Source organism: Aspergillus niger (genome assembly GCF_000002855.4).
Source record: "Aspergillus niger supercontig An11".
Classification (NCBI taxonomy): Eukaryota; Fungi; Ascomycota; class Eurotiomycetes; order Eurotiales; family Aspergillaceae; genus Aspergillus; species Aspergillus niger.
In genome coordinates this window covers 1,129,433-1,145,161 of record NT_166526.1, presented here as the reverse complement: position 1 = coordinate 1,145,161, position 15,729 = coordinate 1,129,433, and the positions used below count along the sequence as shown (strand labels likewise).

At 49.7% G+C, this 15,729-nt stretch overlaps 6 protein-coding genes across 6 annotated transcripts, besides 1 other annotated feature; 3 read left to right on the top strand and 3 right to left on the bottom strand.

Moving 5' to 3' along the window:
• Positions 1 to 353: 353 nt before the first annotated feature.
• On the top strand, positions 354 to 1,339 carry An11g04620 (uncharacterized protein; the record flags this gene model as incomplete). Its single annotated transcript, XM_001394416.3, has 3 exons — positions 354 to 479; positions 563 to 610; positions 695 to 1,339. 3 exons carry the CDS (start codon positions 354 to 356, stop codon positions 1,337 to 1,339), a joined length of 819 nt encoding a protein of 272 aa, XP_001394453.1.
• A 315-nt stretch (positions 1,340 to 1,654) lies between these two features.
• Positions 1,655 to 4,004, bottom strand: An11g04610 (uncharacterized protein; the record flags this gene model as incomplete). Its single annotated transcript, XM_001394415.1, has 2 exons — positions 1,655 to 3,636; positions 3,701 to 4,004. The coding sequence occupies 2 exons, from the start codon at positions 4,002 to 4,004 to the stop codon at positions 1,655 to 1,657; spliced, it is 2,286 nt and encodes a 761-aa protein (XP_001394452.1).
• Positions 4,005 to 4,406: 402 nt separating this feature from the next.
• Positions 4,407 to 11,105: a repeat region (Title: strong similarity to transposon - Homo sapiens).
• Positions 4,765 to 6,151, bottom strand: An11g04600 (uncharacterized protein; the record flags this gene model as incomplete). Its single annotated transcript, XM_059750227.1, has 3 exons — positions 4,765 to 5,699; positions 5,769 to 5,968; positions 6,099 to 6,151. The coding sequence occupies 3 exons, from the start codon at positions 6,149 to 6,151 to the stop codon at positions 4,765 to 4,767; spliced, it is 1,188 nt and encodes a 395-aa protein (XP_059604305.1).
• An11g04580 (hypothetical protein) lies at positions 10,462 to 12,177 on the top strand (the record flags this gene model as incomplete). Its single annotated transcript, XM_059750226.1, has 9 exons — positions 10,462 to 10,521; positions 10,573 to 10,735; positions 10,819 to 10,885; positions 10,931 to 11,008; positions 11,137 to 11,348; positions 11,444 to 11,521; positions 11,594 to 11,670; positions 11,756 to 11,872; positions 11,974 to 12,177. The coding sequence occupies 9 exons, from the start codon at positions 10,462 to 10,464 to the stop codon at positions 12,175 to 12,177; spliced, it is 1,056 nt and encodes a 351-aa protein (XP_059604304.1).
• An 11-nt stretch (positions 12,178 to 12,188) lies between these two features.
• On the bottom strand, positions 12,189 to 13,108 carry An11g04570 (hypothetical protein; the record flags this gene model as incomplete). The annotated part of the gene is made up of 4 exons (XM_059750225.1): positions 12,189 to 12,284; positions 12,401 to 12,502; positions 12,638 to 12,783; positions 12,904 to 13,108. The coding sequence occupies 4 exons, from the start codon at positions 13,106 to 13,108 to the stop codon at positions 12,189 to 12,191; spliced, it is 549 nt and encodes a 182-aa protein (XP_059604303.1).
• Positions 13,109 to 13,245: 137 nt separating this feature from the next.
• On the top strand, positions 13,246 to 14,035 carry An11g04560 (hypothetical protein; the record flags this gene model as incomplete). The annotated part of the gene is made up of 3 exons (XM_059750224.1): positions 13,246 to 13,297; positions 13,558 to 13,598; positions 13,703 to 14,035. The coding sequence occupies 3 exons, from the start codon at positions 13,246 to 13,248 to the stop codon at positions 14,033 to 14,035; spliced, it is 426 nt and encodes a 141-aa protein (XP_059604302.1).
• Positions 14,036 to 15,729: the final 1,694 nt, after the last annotated feature.

Below are 15,729 nucleotides of genomic sequence, written 5' to 3'. Positions count from 1 at the left end.
CACAGTCAATGACTGCCGATAATGCAGGAGCAACAAGAATGGAGATGGAGTTCGGCGCCAGATTCCCAGCCGGACAAAAACAGCGGAATTGCTCGCCCATTAGCTAATCCGTGACAGGCCTGAGGCCGCCGCGATCAGGCGCCCGGAGCTTCGTCACTCCATCAACTCGCAGCTCCTCCGCCATCTCTCTCCATCCTGCTATAGCTTCCTGCTCTTCCCCCGTCATCTGTTTTCGGCATTTCATCTTCCCTCCTCAAGCTTCAGCTCCTCCTCATTCCAACTGAGTTTCAATTCTCCCAGCTCACACTGGTTTCCTGCCCCCTCACAATACATCACCTTTCCACGCCGTCACCATGACAGGCTTCGATTTCTCCAACTACAACCGTAACGCGGCTCTCCACGCGAAGGGAGTCCCTCTTCCCAAAGCCACCAGCACCGGTACCACCATCGTGGGATGTATATACGACAATGGCGTTGTGGTAGGTACCTCCGGAGCAACCCAACAAGCTCCCTAGTACCCAAGACGACGATCACGAACTCACCACATCTGGCATAACCACAGATTGCAGCAGATACCAGAGCCACCAGCGGCCCGATAGTAGCAGACAAGGTAAGCACCGCTTTTCCCAGGACATTCACACCTATCTCCAATAACCCAACTCAACAACTAACACACTACCCCCCACACCTCCAGAACTGCGAGAAACTACACTACATCGCGCCCAAGATCTGGTGCGCCGGAGCCGGAACGGCCGCCGACACCGAGTTCACGACGGCGTTGATCAGCTCGAACATCGAACTGCACGCACTTTCGACGGGCCGGCCCCCACGCGTAATCACCTGCATGACGATGCTGAAGCAGCACCTATTCCGATACCAAGGCCACATCGGCGCCTACCTGGTTGTGGCGGGTGTCGATCCCACCGGCATTGGTCTTTTCACCGTCCACGCCCACGGATCCACCGACAAGCTTCCCTACGTGACCATGGGATCAGGTTCTCTGGCCGCGATGTCGGTGTTCGAGTCGACATGGAAGCCGAATCTGGACCGTGAGGGCGCGATCGCCCTGTGCGCGGAGGCCATCAAGGCCGGTATCTTCAACGATCTGGGATCCGGTAGCAATGTCGATGTTTGCGTCATTGAGAAGGACAAGCCTACGCAGTTGCTGCGGAACTACATCAGGCCTAATGAGCGTGGCGAGAAGGAGCGCAATTACCGCTTCCCCAAGGGTACTACGGCTTATTTGAACCAGAAGATCATCAGCAAGGAGGATATGCGGAAGTATATCTCTGTTGAGGAGGCGTCTGGTGATCCTAATTTGATGGAGGTGGATGTCTAAATGATGTGTTGTTATTGTTGTTGTAACGACTAGAGCAAAGAAAGGTTCTTATTTACTACTGGTTGTGTCGGGCTGGCTTTATCTTAAATATGGGCCACGCATGAATAATTGCCATTATGATTGTTGAAATTTAGGACGATTCGAAAAGGTTTATACTTGCGTAGAACCCTGACCATATCTCTCTAGTAAATACACTAAGAGGCATACATTTCCCTTAAGAACACTATATCTATACTACTAGTATACAGTCCGGATATCAAGCCAAACTAAAGTAAAACACGTCTCACCAACCACAGCAGCTCTTCGTATTCACAATCACTCAGAACAAGCCTCCCCTTCTTCACCCCCCGAAAACCGATGTCCAATCCTCGGCGGCTCCATAAGATTCTCAACGACATCAGACCCTTCAACCTCCTCCACAACGTCATAGATATACGCATACTGCGTGAGCGAAACACGCAACCCCTCCCGCCGAAAGCGCTCAACACCAGCATGATACAAAGCACGTGCAATCGCCGGCTTAACAGGCGCATTATGCTTCACCAGGAAGACATACAGCCAATGCACGAGACTGTAAGAACGGCGTGGGCTCAGGCGCCTCGAGCACGCGAGTGACACGGCAAGAAGGTGGATCATTTCGAGAGCTGCGTGCGGGTCCGGGCAGTCGCTGGTTCTGGGCTCGGGGTAGTAGCGCACGAGAGCTTTTTCTGAGGGGTCGGGGATAGGAATCCATGATTTGGAGAGGGCGATTTTAAGAGGGGTGTGGGAACGGAGGAGGCGGATGAGTGTCCACACGCTGCGAGAGTCGCCGGTTCTGGCGAGGTCGAGACCGTGGGAGATGAAGTCGGGGGAGGTGATGTCGATTTGGCGGGTCATTTGTTCGAATTTGGCGAAGAAGTGGGGGGTGCTTGCGTTGTAGGCGTCAAGGTTGGCGAAGATGTTGGCGAAGGAGATGTTGGATGATGATTCCATGTTGGTCAGGGTGCGACGGGCCGATTTCGTGAGGGTGTTGCGGGCTTTCATGTCGACAGCTAGTATTAGGAGGCCGTTTGCTGGTAGCCCCAGATCATGGATGCCTTTCATTAGACTGCTTAGCATGTCTTCGCTGGTTTCGTTCTTGTTGATGGACTCGCAGAGGCCGAAGAGGCGTCTTATAGGCACATCTGTGGCTCGTACATCCTTCCTCCATAGAGGCCCGTCGGAAAGACCTTTGCTGAGAGTTCGTAGAGCCCATATGCGTAAGATGATCTGATGTTGCAGCGAGAGACTTGACTCCGTTATATCGTCCCGCGATCGAACATCAAGCCATGCTTTTGACGAAACAAGTTGCGGGATATCTTTAGTCTGCAATAAGCAGCTGTGCCACCGCCCGAGTAGATCTTTCTTGTTCGACGCCAAGAATTCAGTGGTCGATATGACAGCTGCTGTTGCAAGATCAGGCTTGAAACTGCTCAGTATATCACTCGCGTAGACTTCACCAGCGCCAACTCGCAGCTTCTTAGGAAGCTCCAGCCAACGCGTCAAGAACAGAGTAGCCCACGAGCAACATGCCGGCTCCAGTCTCTGAGCAGCAAGGAGTATGCTTTTAGCCAAGGGCAAATCGTCGCAGACGTTCCTCTCCCATAGAGCACCAAGCCACGCATCAACTATCCCCTCATCGAGATCACTGTGCCCGTAGATATCGCATCGTCCAATTGCATCCCACATCGCCTGATACATTGCCGTGACCGTATCCGGGAACTGCCTCTTTCTCTCAGTCTTCGCCGGCGCTGCCTTCGCAATAGCCTCTATTATAGCGCACAACTCGTCAGGCGGAACAATCCCAAGCTCCAGAGCCTGAACGACATTGTCGAAGAGTGGATGCCACTTCCCATGCCTGATCCCGCGCGAAGCGATATACTCGACCGCAGTCAAATAATTCCTCGCTCCCCGAATATTAAGCTGTGGGTCGTCCAGGAACGATACAAGCTCGTCAACACCCAACTCTCCCCTCCTGGAACACGACAACAAGTGATCGAATATGAAACGGCTATACCCCGGCTCTCGCAAAAGATCAACATCCAATTGCCGAACAACCCTCTTGACAGCCTCGACCGTCCGACATTCTCTCAACCGCCTCCTCAAATACTGATCGCGCGACACCTCATCAGGCCCATCCGGCGGCATATCCGGCCTCCCAGGTGACGGCCTCCCCAACGCAAACTCATCCTCAATAGCACCATCCCCATTATACGCGGACGGAATCGGCGGCGGCGGCGGCGACGGCGACGGCGAACTCAATTGATAAAAATGCGAACCTACCAACACCAAGCACCATTAGCATCATCCACCAATAGTATTTCAACAGATCCAATATCTTACCCTTCGCCTTCCTCCCCTCCGTCGTGGTCGTCCATTTCATATGTTCCCTCCCATTGCGCCCAAACAAACAAGCAATATCATCCAGCGGCCCCGTCCCCGCAATCCCAGCGAGGGCAGTATTCCTCCTCTTAGCGAGTCGTCGTCGAGCCTCCAATGGCCCCGGGACGCGGCTCTCGTAGCGTCGTTGGCCGTTAGCGAAGCGTCGGAACGCGGAAGCTAGGAAGTCCTCGCTGATCCAGACGTGATCGAGGAGATTATTAGACGATGATGATGCATGCCTGTAGGCATGTCTGCCGAGAGACATGAGGCATGCGACAGCGGTGGGTAGGTAGAATTGGATTGAAGCAATTCGCGGCCTGTCAGATGTGGTTGATTAGCAAAGGCGGAATTGAGATGGAGCGAGCTTCGAAGGTTTGGAGAGAGGGTTGGGTGGATGAGTAAGCGGGTTGCCCCGAATTGGGGAACCGTGCTTTGCGCTTAGGTACGTAGTTACTGGGCTAGTTGCTAGTGGTGTTTGGGGGAGTTGTTACGCTGTGGTTAATTCTGAGGGTGTTACGGAGGAGTAGAAATTTTTTTCATTTCCTTCTCTTTATGTTTCTTTCTTTGAGTGGAATACTGGATGAGTGGGGATATTGTCGTAAGGCTGAATGCTCGTGGGTTTGGTTTATTCTTGTATACTGAATGTCTATATGATTGCCTATTCGCTAAACAAAAAAAAAAAAAAAAAAAAAAGAAAAAGGGGAATGACTAGACAAATTATGTCGGATGTATTTATATATGTGCAAGAACAGAAAAGTGGAAAAAAGAATATGAAAAGAAAAGGAGGCCCCTGCACGCCTTCTATGCATATATGATGTTTCTCTGTAGTAGTCGGTGGTATCTTATGCCAATGCTTGCCAACACACAAGGAAATGGTAGATGAAAATAAGGACAGATCCGGCGATGACGGAAAAAGGAGGTATAGACGCTAAGGAACGATAATCCAAAAAGGACGTTATCTGCTATGTGGTGCTTTTCTTTCGAGGCCGTAAAATTCGCAGTGAAACCCTTCAAGGGCTCTCTCACTAAGCAGGATGTGGTTTTCTTCCTGTGACCACATAGTAATCCAAATAGGCGTGAACATCACGGTTCTGAATGGATTTCCGAACATCGACGAGGAAGACTTCGATCTCGGGCTTCGACCAGCCAAGAATCGTGAGAGGCTTGTAAGACCAGCCAGCTGCGGCTTCCAGCAGGTTTGTCTCGTTCCACGAACCAATCGTTCTCAGATGAGAGTCGGTAGACCAAGGGTTCACGGGTACTTTTTGGACTCGCTCCTGAACATCCTCGAATCCTACTTCTCTCATCCAGCGTGCCAACCGATGGGCCACTCGAAACTGCCGGGGCGGGTCTGAAGCCTGGCCGGCACGGTGATGTAGATCCATCAGGTCTTGGAGAGCGTATTCACTGAACTTATCGGGATCCTCTTCTGGCATGGTTCCGTCATCGCATTTCGGCTTCGGATCAAACTCATCACATTGGACGCTGCCACCAGGCTTGAGATGCTTGAAGACTTTCCGTAACAAGTCTTTATATGATGGCAGAGAACCCGAAAGATGACCAGCATGGATGACGTCGAAGTGGTTGGGGCCCCATAGCCACTCGTCCTCTGTAACGTCATCGACTAGGAAATGGACGTTCTCGGGGACTTCGTTCGGTTGTACAGGCGAAAGATCGGTTCCTATAATCTCGGCTGCTGGGAATTCAGACGCTACATGTGATGGAGACACGATGAGAAACTGTCCGGTAAGTATGAGCTGGGGAGGATGGGGGGGAAAGAGCTTTTCTTTTCGCTTACCTAGTTCTATGGGCCATATACCGGAGCCAGTGCCAACATCTAGGATCCTCTTTGGGCTTTGGGGAGAGGCAAAGAGCAGCCGCCCGCGGTTGACCAATTTGAGCATGTGGTGTTGCATGTCCATACGGTCTAGCTCTTGCTCGTCGTTGGGATATAAGTATGCTGGGGAAAGAGTGATTTAGTAAGGGACGAGGAGGCTGACTCCAATAGATCGAAGAGGCCTGCACATACAGCCCTCATGATATTTGTGGTATCGTCTTCCATATTCCATGGGGTAGTCCGTTACACTGGCAGTCAATGACTGCGTGTCACTATTGTCACATTTAGCACTGACACCACCAATAGAAGTGAAGATGCGAGTAACCAAGCAGGTCTTGCACCTCTGGCTTATTCTTTGGAAATGACAGTACTTACTCTTCACGACTAGATCCCTGCGACATGGTGTGTTAGTGAATACTAGAAGGTTGCCGATCGAAAGAACAATGTAGACGGCGACCAAGAGCAACAGCAAAGAGTTGGAGAAAAGACCACCACCACCACAACCAACAGAAGAGATTGGACCTTGTCAGGGATTCAAGTAGGGGAGTGCTCACAGTTGATCTACCCGTAGGCATTATGCGTACCAGGGGACTTGGGAAACTGGGGCTTATGAGGCCAGCGTCCGAGTGGGGGTGGGAATGGTAGTACGCAGGTAGTATCCAGGCCCAGGGCTCGGTAAGGCGACTTAGTCAGTGGATGCTCGACGAGGGTGAGTTGGTTTAAAAATAAAAACGATATCTCATAAGGAAATAATATGAGAAATTCAATCCCAGCACGGACTCGATGGCCTAAAATTGATAAGAATAAGAAGGGTTTGTATTTACGGGAAAGTATGCAGATGTTGTAGTAGTAGTAATAGGTGGTCGTAGAGTATTGTAGAGACAGTCGTGGCGAAGAAGGGTTACAAATTCTCCGTTACTGTACAGGGTGGAGGGGAGGGCTATGGGATTTGGAAAACCTCGAAGATGTCATGCCGGAAGTTGGAGAGCATCTGGGCAGGCCAGATAATATTTAAGATTGACTGACAGGTTCCTCCTCAGCACTACGGAGTCTATAATTGTTGCTGGACAGGGGGTGGTTGACATTTTGTGGGTAGGTAGCATCAGAAGTGGGTGGCAGAGGAGGGCCGTCGGCTGTCTTTTCCCAATCTCCTTCCCTGAACCCGACAGGTTGGATTAAGTTTGACTTTAGCAGGATGGGGGGAGGGGAGGGAAGATACCTAATCCTCCTCAAAGCTAAATAGAAGTAAGAAAATAAGAAAGATACCAGAAACTCTTGGCCGTGACTGGGCCAGACAATCACCATAATTAAGGGGCTTTTTTATTTGAGAGACAGCCATTACACACCATTGGATACAGAGAAAGAAAGAAAAAAGTATTCATATTATAATATAAACAATAATGATAATTTGCGTGACAGAAAAAGTTGCAAGATGCAAAATGAAAAATATAGGGAAAAAAAAATAAAAATAAAAATAAAAAGTTAGGTTGGCTCTCAGTGACTGACCAAACCAGTTAGGGTAGTACACTATCCCTACTTGCAGTAAGACTTTTCGGTCCTTAGGCGGCGGTCTTCTCTGTATAGTAATAGATACTCACTATAAGGTACTGGGTATTAGGGACCGGGTGGTACCCACGGGCGCGAGGGGGTGGGAAAAGGACAATAAAAAATTTAAATTCTAGAGAGGTAGGATAGATACTACTTGTGTGAACCGAGTGGGCGGTTCTGTTCGGGTGGTGGGAAACCCAAGCCCATCCAATGTCTGATCTTAATCTTTTTTGACTGACTTGGACACTAGACACTATACCTACCTCGATTACACCTACGTACAGGCTGGCCCAATGTCCGCATAGCTGGGCTTCCCGCATGGTGCTTGCTGCATATAGCCCATGTATGTAGGTGCTTAATTTCCCGTTTGCCTCTGCATTGTTGCCTTCCGATACGAAGTACGGTGGACGCAGGAAGACGCAAGTAGGTTATGTTAGTGGTGGTCATTATTCCTGCCGAGCGTCACCGAGAAAAAGCCCCCCCAATTAACTTTTCCTGTCTCCCACACAAAGCTAATCAAATCCATTTTGACCCCTTCGGAAAGTTCTCTCTTCTTCTACAGCTTCCGCTCGGAAACAACGGGTACTACCGCAGACGAATGGCCCTCCGATCCTTTGGGTCCCCGGCATGGGTTCCATGATCACTTGAAGCGACTTCAAGGATCGTCTCCCATTCCTTCAGGTCGGAGTTGACCGTGGTTTCAAATTAGGTAGCCTTTTCTTTTCTTTTATTTATTTTATTTTTTTTTTGACCTTTTCTTTCCCAGTATGAGGGGAAGACATACACTAGCGTTCAATTATTGCGGCCAGGCCGGGGGAGATTGACAACGCATTCATCAGTAGGTCATTAAGATCTGCCTATTTCTTTCCTCCGACCCGTCTGGCTTTTTCATCTTTCCTGTTTTTCTTTTTTCATTTTTAAATTGCCCCTCCCGCTGGGCATTGGTGCCAGGTTACTGGGTAGCTGCTGGACTAATCAGAATCCAAAGCGAAAGCAATAAAGGGAAAAAAAGAAAAAAGGTAAGGGAAAAAGCACGGGCGTCCCAGGCTGCCGGGAGCAGCCAGCGACGGGGGGCGAAACACTATTACTAAATTGATAGTCCTGTGCATATCGGACTAAGAGACGCTCGCTAATCAGGGGCCCAGATGGTCGAGATGGTAAGGTCGGTTAATAACTTAATGTTGGTCGGCCTACCCAGTGTGGCGGCCCGAATGGTCCGGACATTTTTGTTCGAGAAAAGCATTTGGAATCCTGACAGGTCCTAAGACCTGCTGTAGCTGTGGCCTTGTGTCCCCTATAGTAAAGACGACGAAGCAGGAAAATCGCATGATTTCCGAACAACAAGGTGCAAGAGTAGGTAGCTACACGGTACCTCCGGGATGGAGCAGTGATACATCATCCAGGAGGGGAAGCAGATTGGGTGATCTTCAACCGAATTTGGGATCCAATGGTTGTTGGTGCCGCACCGCCGGAAAGGCGCATCCATGGACTGCGACCCCCAATATCCCGACTGGGCTGAAGTTAGACGGATGTTGAGGCGCATGCATTTGCATGATCCTAGTACACAGCGAGATAAGCCTGCGTAATTTATTTTGACTCTAGGAAAGTTAAATAGACTAACTGGCAGACAGCCAGTTGAGAGACGCATGCCTCCCTCTTCTCCCGGCCCTTTTTAGGCCTGAATTTCACTTCATCCACCAGTTCTGTGACTCGGGGAAGAGAAATAGCAAAAAGAGAAATAAAAAAAATAAAAAATAAAATAGGGAAGAAAAATAGAAGCGATAATCAATCAAGAGCAGACGGAGGTACCGCAGTATCCAGTCTGTCGGGATAACTTGACCCACCTTTTCGTCGGCGGAATTCCCCTCCACTTTGTCCCACTCGACCTCGACAGCTTCTGGTTGCTCCCCTTGGTTTGATTCCAAATTCATTAGGCCCACACTCCACTCCCAGCGATGCCGGGAAGCTCCCGTCTCTGAAGGGTGAATGAAAAGTTTCTTGGTGAGTCAAATGTCCTTGATTGGAATATTGGCAAATGTGTGTCCTGTAGATGTCAGGTGTAGCTACTGCAGAATCTCAGTTGGCTCAGATTTGACTGCCAGCAGCATCAAGCAAGTCTCCCGAAAATATCGTTGTCACATGGTCATTCCGCATGGGGAAACCGGTTCTTCAACCACCGACAAGTATGAACAATGATGCTAAACTAAGCTTGGACTGCAGTTACCACTTTCCATCCCAACTCATTCCCGGCTTTCATACCCAAAGGAGGGATAAAACCCCCTCCCAACATCGTACGACATTCGCAGATGTCTCATTGTTATTTGAAATTGGTCGCTTGCATGGGTTCGACTGGATCGTCGCCCCGCAGAAGCATTGTTGGTCGCGAGGTTCCTGCTCCGTTAGCCTGACGAAGGTAACAATCAAAATATATTGGGACAATACTAGTACTACGATCCCGAGAACATACTAGCCTATGGGTAGCTTAGTATAGTAGCAAGTCCTAAGAAAGGCTATCGTCTGCAGTTGGACTGTTTCCGCCCACTTTATTGTCGGAAGGATTCCATCAGCGTCCAGTTTGAATCCAGACTTACATGCATGCCATAGTCACCTGTGGTCGATCAAGACTCTAGGCGTAGGTGAAACGTTTTCATCATACCTGCGATATCGTCGGGTCTCTCATCTCCAAGTAGAACTGATTACTCCAAATTCTAGAAATTATTGCCCCCTTCGCCATTTGAGACTGGCACGGACCTGGATGTTGTCGGAAGTGATAGTCGAGCTTCGTTCCAGGCTTTCGATGGATGGCTAAACTCTCTGCGTGGCTCTGCCACTCATCCAGACAAGCTTACGAATACGGAAAGACTAGATGCCTCCCCGAGTAATTTGGTGAGTACCCCGTAGACGATACGTGTACGGTATCAAGAGCTGGCCTTCCGTCGGCATCAAAGACAAGGCTATGAACAACACTCCTCTCGTCAATTGCCGGCTCAATGTCAAGACTCCAAATCATCGCGCACATCTCAACCCAGTAACTCTTCTCTAAAGAGGTGCCCGACTGGTACCTTGATAAATTCGTGCCAGGCCATACATGAGATGGTCGCCCTGTTCTTACAATACCGTAGGTGTCAGGGTAATACTCTTTCCTCCCCAGTTGAATGAGTAGTTCACAAACGGAGACAGCGTGTAAGCGTCCTTCCATCGTCAATATCGGGGTTTTGGGTCGTGTATACAAGGGGCAGGGATCACAGTGCCGGAAATATCGTGCAGTGCCATGTTTAATATATTTAGGTTTTTCTCGAATGATGTCGTTGAGACCCATCATTCGGTCACACCCACGATGGCTCCTCGTTTTCCCAGTCCTGAGAAGCATAATGCTGGGAAAGTCGTGAGCTCAGCAGTAATATCTTTTTCTTTTTCTAACATTACTTGAGGATCTGTTCTTCTTCAGATCCCGCGGTGCATGATGCATATCCCGAATGATACGAACAAACAGGAGACAAGTGTCCCCAGTCTTAATTCGTTAGTCTGGTTGTGCATGTCCCACCAACAGGGACGAATAGCGAGTCATCTTAAGTTCCTGAACAGCAGGGATTGGGTGACTTCGTGTCCCAGTTTTTCGGAATAGCGCTATTCAATGTTATGCTTCGTGTACTATAGGCTACATTAGGTAAAGAACCCTGTTGACCCATTGCAGGGATTTCAGTGGAATGGATGATGGAGCCGAGCGAAACGAAAGACTCTCGGGGAGGCCGATGGTGGCCGTCCAAAAAAGATACCCTTGAGATTTTTGTCTAGCGGGGTGGGAGGGAGGAAAAGAGGGGGCCACCATGGAAGAAAAGGAAGGACTCCAGGGAGCCTAGTAAGCCTGCTCCGATCATTTGGGGGTCGAGCTTTAGCGGAGGCGCGGACTTGGAAAAAAAGAAAAAAAAAAAAAAAAAAAAAAAAAAAAAAAAAAAAAAAAAAAAAAAAAAAAAAATTAAACACACCCCTCCTCCTGGAGTTGCAGGACCAGGCCGTCTCACCCCAGTACACTAGCGGACGTAAGAGCCTATCAAGTGCCACTCACTAACTCTCAGAGGAGGATAGTGATGGCTGGGCTACTGCATGTTGAGATTGTCCGTCAATCACCATGGTGGACTATCAGACTGATCACTCCAACGGCTTTCTCGATCCCTGTCACTGGAGTGGCTCCCTTCTCTTACCAAGCTAAGTCAGATCTGCCAAGTGACGGATTACTACTATCACCATGATGCTCTGGCTCTGGTTCAAGACCCGGCCTTGTCCGGCTTTCCTTGAGTAGTAGTAGTAGTAGTAGTTAGCTCACTCTCCTTGGTCGCTGGCCTGGTTTTTGGCCCTTGCAGCCCACCCTCCTCCCAATGACCTTGACAACCGAGCCGGTGCCGAAAATAAATTCACGATAGATTGAAGCTAGGCCGGGACGACCTTCCTTCATTCCTTCCTACTAGTAGCTAGCATGCATTCTGCTTACTACCAAATTCTATTGGGTGAGGGTCCGGCTTACTTGTGGTCTTTTACACCATGGCCGGTGCAAATGTATGAAGGTCCATCGCACCTCTAACTTGCAGGCTCTGGCAAAACTGCTGTAACAGCGGGCCTTGCCACAAGCCTAGGACGACCGCATTGCACACCAGAAAACATTGTGGGCTATCACGTATCCGTCCTACATTGCTGCTACTCTCTTTGTAGCGGTGTATGGGCTGCGGTGGGGACGTGGTGATGATACCTCGGTCAGGAAATTTTCCAAATGATGATGACTATAATCCAAAATGCTTGTGGGCTGTGACCCAGGACAAAGCTTAGCGACAACAACAGACTTTGCAGGTACAAGGGTCAATATCGCGGTGTGCTTTGCAATGAGCTCCCAAGTGATGCGAGACAAAAGGGATCCCAAACGGGTCTGCGGCGCGCATGCCCCGTAACTCGGGTGGGCATGGTGTACGCATTCTTGGCTCTGATAGGGGCAGACTCGCCTGCGCCAGGTAAGAACGAGGAAGAGAACGACATGCCAAGCCCTGCGAGCTTCCTAGGCTAGATCTCCATAATTTACTGGTTTCTGATGTCCTCGACTTTTCGAAGACGCTCTGTCCGCCACAAGGCGTGAACAAGGCCGACTTCCGCATGCGGATACTTTTCCCCTTCCTGCATACCCAATTATACTCCCCCGTTCCCACCAGATCCTCGTTTCACCCAACTAAGTACAGTCGGGTCATAGTTCATTCAGAGGTACTCTGGAGCTTTCTTCTAGACTATATCACGTGTCTCTGAAGAGTCGAGATTCCCGCGCTAAGCTGAGAATTACCTGCATGCCTGGCAATAAGTGGGTGTAACCATGTCACGATGCTCCCAGCGTACTGGGCCTGGGACTTACCAAGACAACCACGCCGAAGAATATGCCTTAACATCTGCATTTAGTCTCCGGATCTCAAATCAGGCTGGACAATAATCTGCGCCGTACCCAGTCAAAAATTTAGCCTGGGATGGAGCATCCCTACCCTCTTGATTGATGAGCAGAGCAGATACCGTTTCGTGCTGGTGCATCCATAAATTAGCCAACCACCTTCCTTTCCTATCGCTGAAGCGTTATAGAGATTACTATGGTCATCAAATAGGTCTCTGCACGCGTGAGCGGAGATCTTCCCTACGTTTTACAGTCCCAAATACTCCGTAGTACTGCGGTCCAAGACGGGCGAGGCATGTTCTAGGTACAAGATGCATGGAGATGCTAACACATTGCTGTGGGGTTTTGGTTTCAGTTGACGGTATGTGCCTATGCCTAAAGCAAAAAGCAAAGACGTTACATTGTAGGCAACTTGCGTGGTTAATCCTAGCAAGTATAGACCGGGATAGTTAGAGCCAACCGAACGGAATTTCTTCATCTCGAGTCCGCGTGGATGGTAAGAGGGGATAGGATGGTGTGCTGGCCTGGCGGACGATCTGTTTCGGGCCAGCTCAGCTCGTGCCATGCTTCTTGGATAGTCTCTTAGCACTATGGGCCGTCAATACCGAACGGTAAACAAATCATCGACGCTCTTTCTAGTGTCCAGACTTCAGGTTGCTTTTCTCGGGGCATGATCGGATGCATTAGCAAGCTGTCGCACGCATGACAGACAGGACCCAAGGCTGTGGTCGTGTCATCGTTGCAGAGGCCAGATGTAAGACTGGGGGGAGACTTTTGGACCGGGGAGTTTGATTTCGGGCGTTCGGGATTACCATCCCCAGCCATCCATGCCTGGACATCTAATTAATAGAACGCTTACGCCGCAGATCTTGCCTCCGTCAGGCATATGAAGGCCAGTGGGAGAGAGTTTCTATCTGGATGGTAGAATCCTTCCCTCTTGACTGCGTGCCTTCTGTCATATTGTTTAATTCGTCCTGCTTCGTACTTTTGTTTCGCTCTTGTATGATCGAGGAGGGCCAGCTCTAGCCTCTCACCATGCTTCGTTTTCCATGCCAGTGCTAATTCTTTTTTTCAGGCTTGGAATTCCTTCCCCTCAGGCTCATTAACATCAACTTTAGCCTGTTCTAAATGCCTGTCCTCCTCGGAATAGTGTCATCAGGACAGTGAGTGGCTCCATTATGCTGGGTGGACTGGTTGGAGGACGAAGGACGGCACTAAGCAACAGATTGAACTCCATCGTTGCCAGGCGTCGAATCGTAGCGAGTCCCGAACAGGCAAGAGGCACGACTGGCCAGCAAGTAAGAAAAAAGCTTCCCCCAATTTCCCAATTTCCATTTTCCACCTTTTCCAGCCGTGGAAGGATCCGCCAGATGAACTTCTCCACCCCCAAACTCATCCTTCATTTGATGCGCTCGTCCAGGCTAAACCCCGTCCTGGTAATCGTGCCTTATCCCTGGCTTTCTTCGTCCATGTCCCTGGGACGGCTATCTAGCCGTCTCTCTCGTCAGCCAGCGAGATCTGTCTGACTCCCCCAATCTATCGTGACTGGGCTCTCTTCTCTCTCCTCTTTTCTCAACGCCTCATGCAGAGCTTTGGCTGACCAGCAACATCCGTCTTGTGACGTCGATATGCGTGGCATGCCTCCCACTTTGCCAGGTAACAAATCCCTCCCCCCTCCCGTATCCACCAAGATGCAGGAGCTTCCAGCTAGTTGCATTTGGTTTTTCTGCCAATTACCGCAGGAATGCTGCCCTGACGTTCGGGCAACCTCGGGTTAGATGATACTAACGCAAGAAAAAGGCTCACTTCGACCATGTGAATGAATCCAAAATCAACTTACCCCGCCGTCATCGCGATGATAGGACATCTGGCTGTGACCGGTACACTATAAAATAGATTCAGCGCACGCCGCTAGTACGCGATCTGCATAGATACGCACGCCCGAACTTGATCGTTCTCACCGGAGCACAACGATGAGATGCACCTTCCACTGTAGTACAGTGGGCCAAACTGGTGATGGGCAGAGATACACAGCAGGAGATACTGTCGCAGGTTGATTGACTTCTCCCCCTCTTGCCTCTCGTTGACTTTCCGCTTCCGTCGATCCAACAGGAGTGGGATCCTGGTCTAAGATCAGTTGGGCTCTTGGACCATAACAGGGATCAAAAACACTTACAAGGTTTCTGGGATAGAGTCGTCCAGTCTATTACAGACCTTTACGTATCTCATCGCTAGGGCATATCGGAGGGGGGGCTGACTACATATCCACAAATGAGTATGGTGCTAGTTATGTGTGGATTTGATATGGTTCTGTAAACAGCGTTCATCATTCACTTGGCATCCTAGATTACTGACTTGTACTGAAACTTAGACTTTCAAAACACAAGACGCACATCTTCCTATACGCGCCCAGACGGTTGTCTCATGGCCACATTAAGTCGCAAGAGCCCTCTGCACCGAGGCTATATTGGCCTCCATAGGCTGCACCTTGTCGGTCCTATACACTAGTCTAAGATAACGGCCAAGAAAGTGGATAAAACTACGAAAAGCAAACTCACCTAGTGGTGATGCGAATGTCCGTCTGAATCCTGGCGATGCCTTCCTGGTGAATCAGCGTATGGGCGTATCCGATGACTTGGGATACCTGGTCCCACGATCCCTCTTTAACCAGATGTATCAGCTTTGCAAAAACAAAGACGGGAAATAGCACATGATCTCAGAATAAAGACTCCACATGGAAGCCCTACATCGTTGCTTCATGCAGTGTTCGGGCCGATATCCACGACTAAAATTCCGATCCAGCATCGAAACGGGTTGAATGTGAACGGAAGCATACCAACTATAGTTCCAGTGGCGTGCATCTGATACTTGAGACCGGAGTTCTGCATCAGACGCTGGATATCCGCAACCTGCTTGGAGAAGGATGCGCTTTGAGAGCCGATCTAGGTCACGGGTGTTAGAATTTGGTATCGACCGAGCCATTTTTCTGTCTCCCTTTAGCTAAATAGAAACAAGTGGTCACATACTGGAATTAGAGAGAAGTCTGCAGTGCAGTACTCGGGGGTTTTCAAGGTTGGATTGAATGAAGCCATTTGGACGATGATGTTATGGTACCTGTCTACAGCAGAATACGCGTCGTTCGGTTAGGGTCTACTGGCTACAAACTCCCTAAGTGCTGCATGCCCT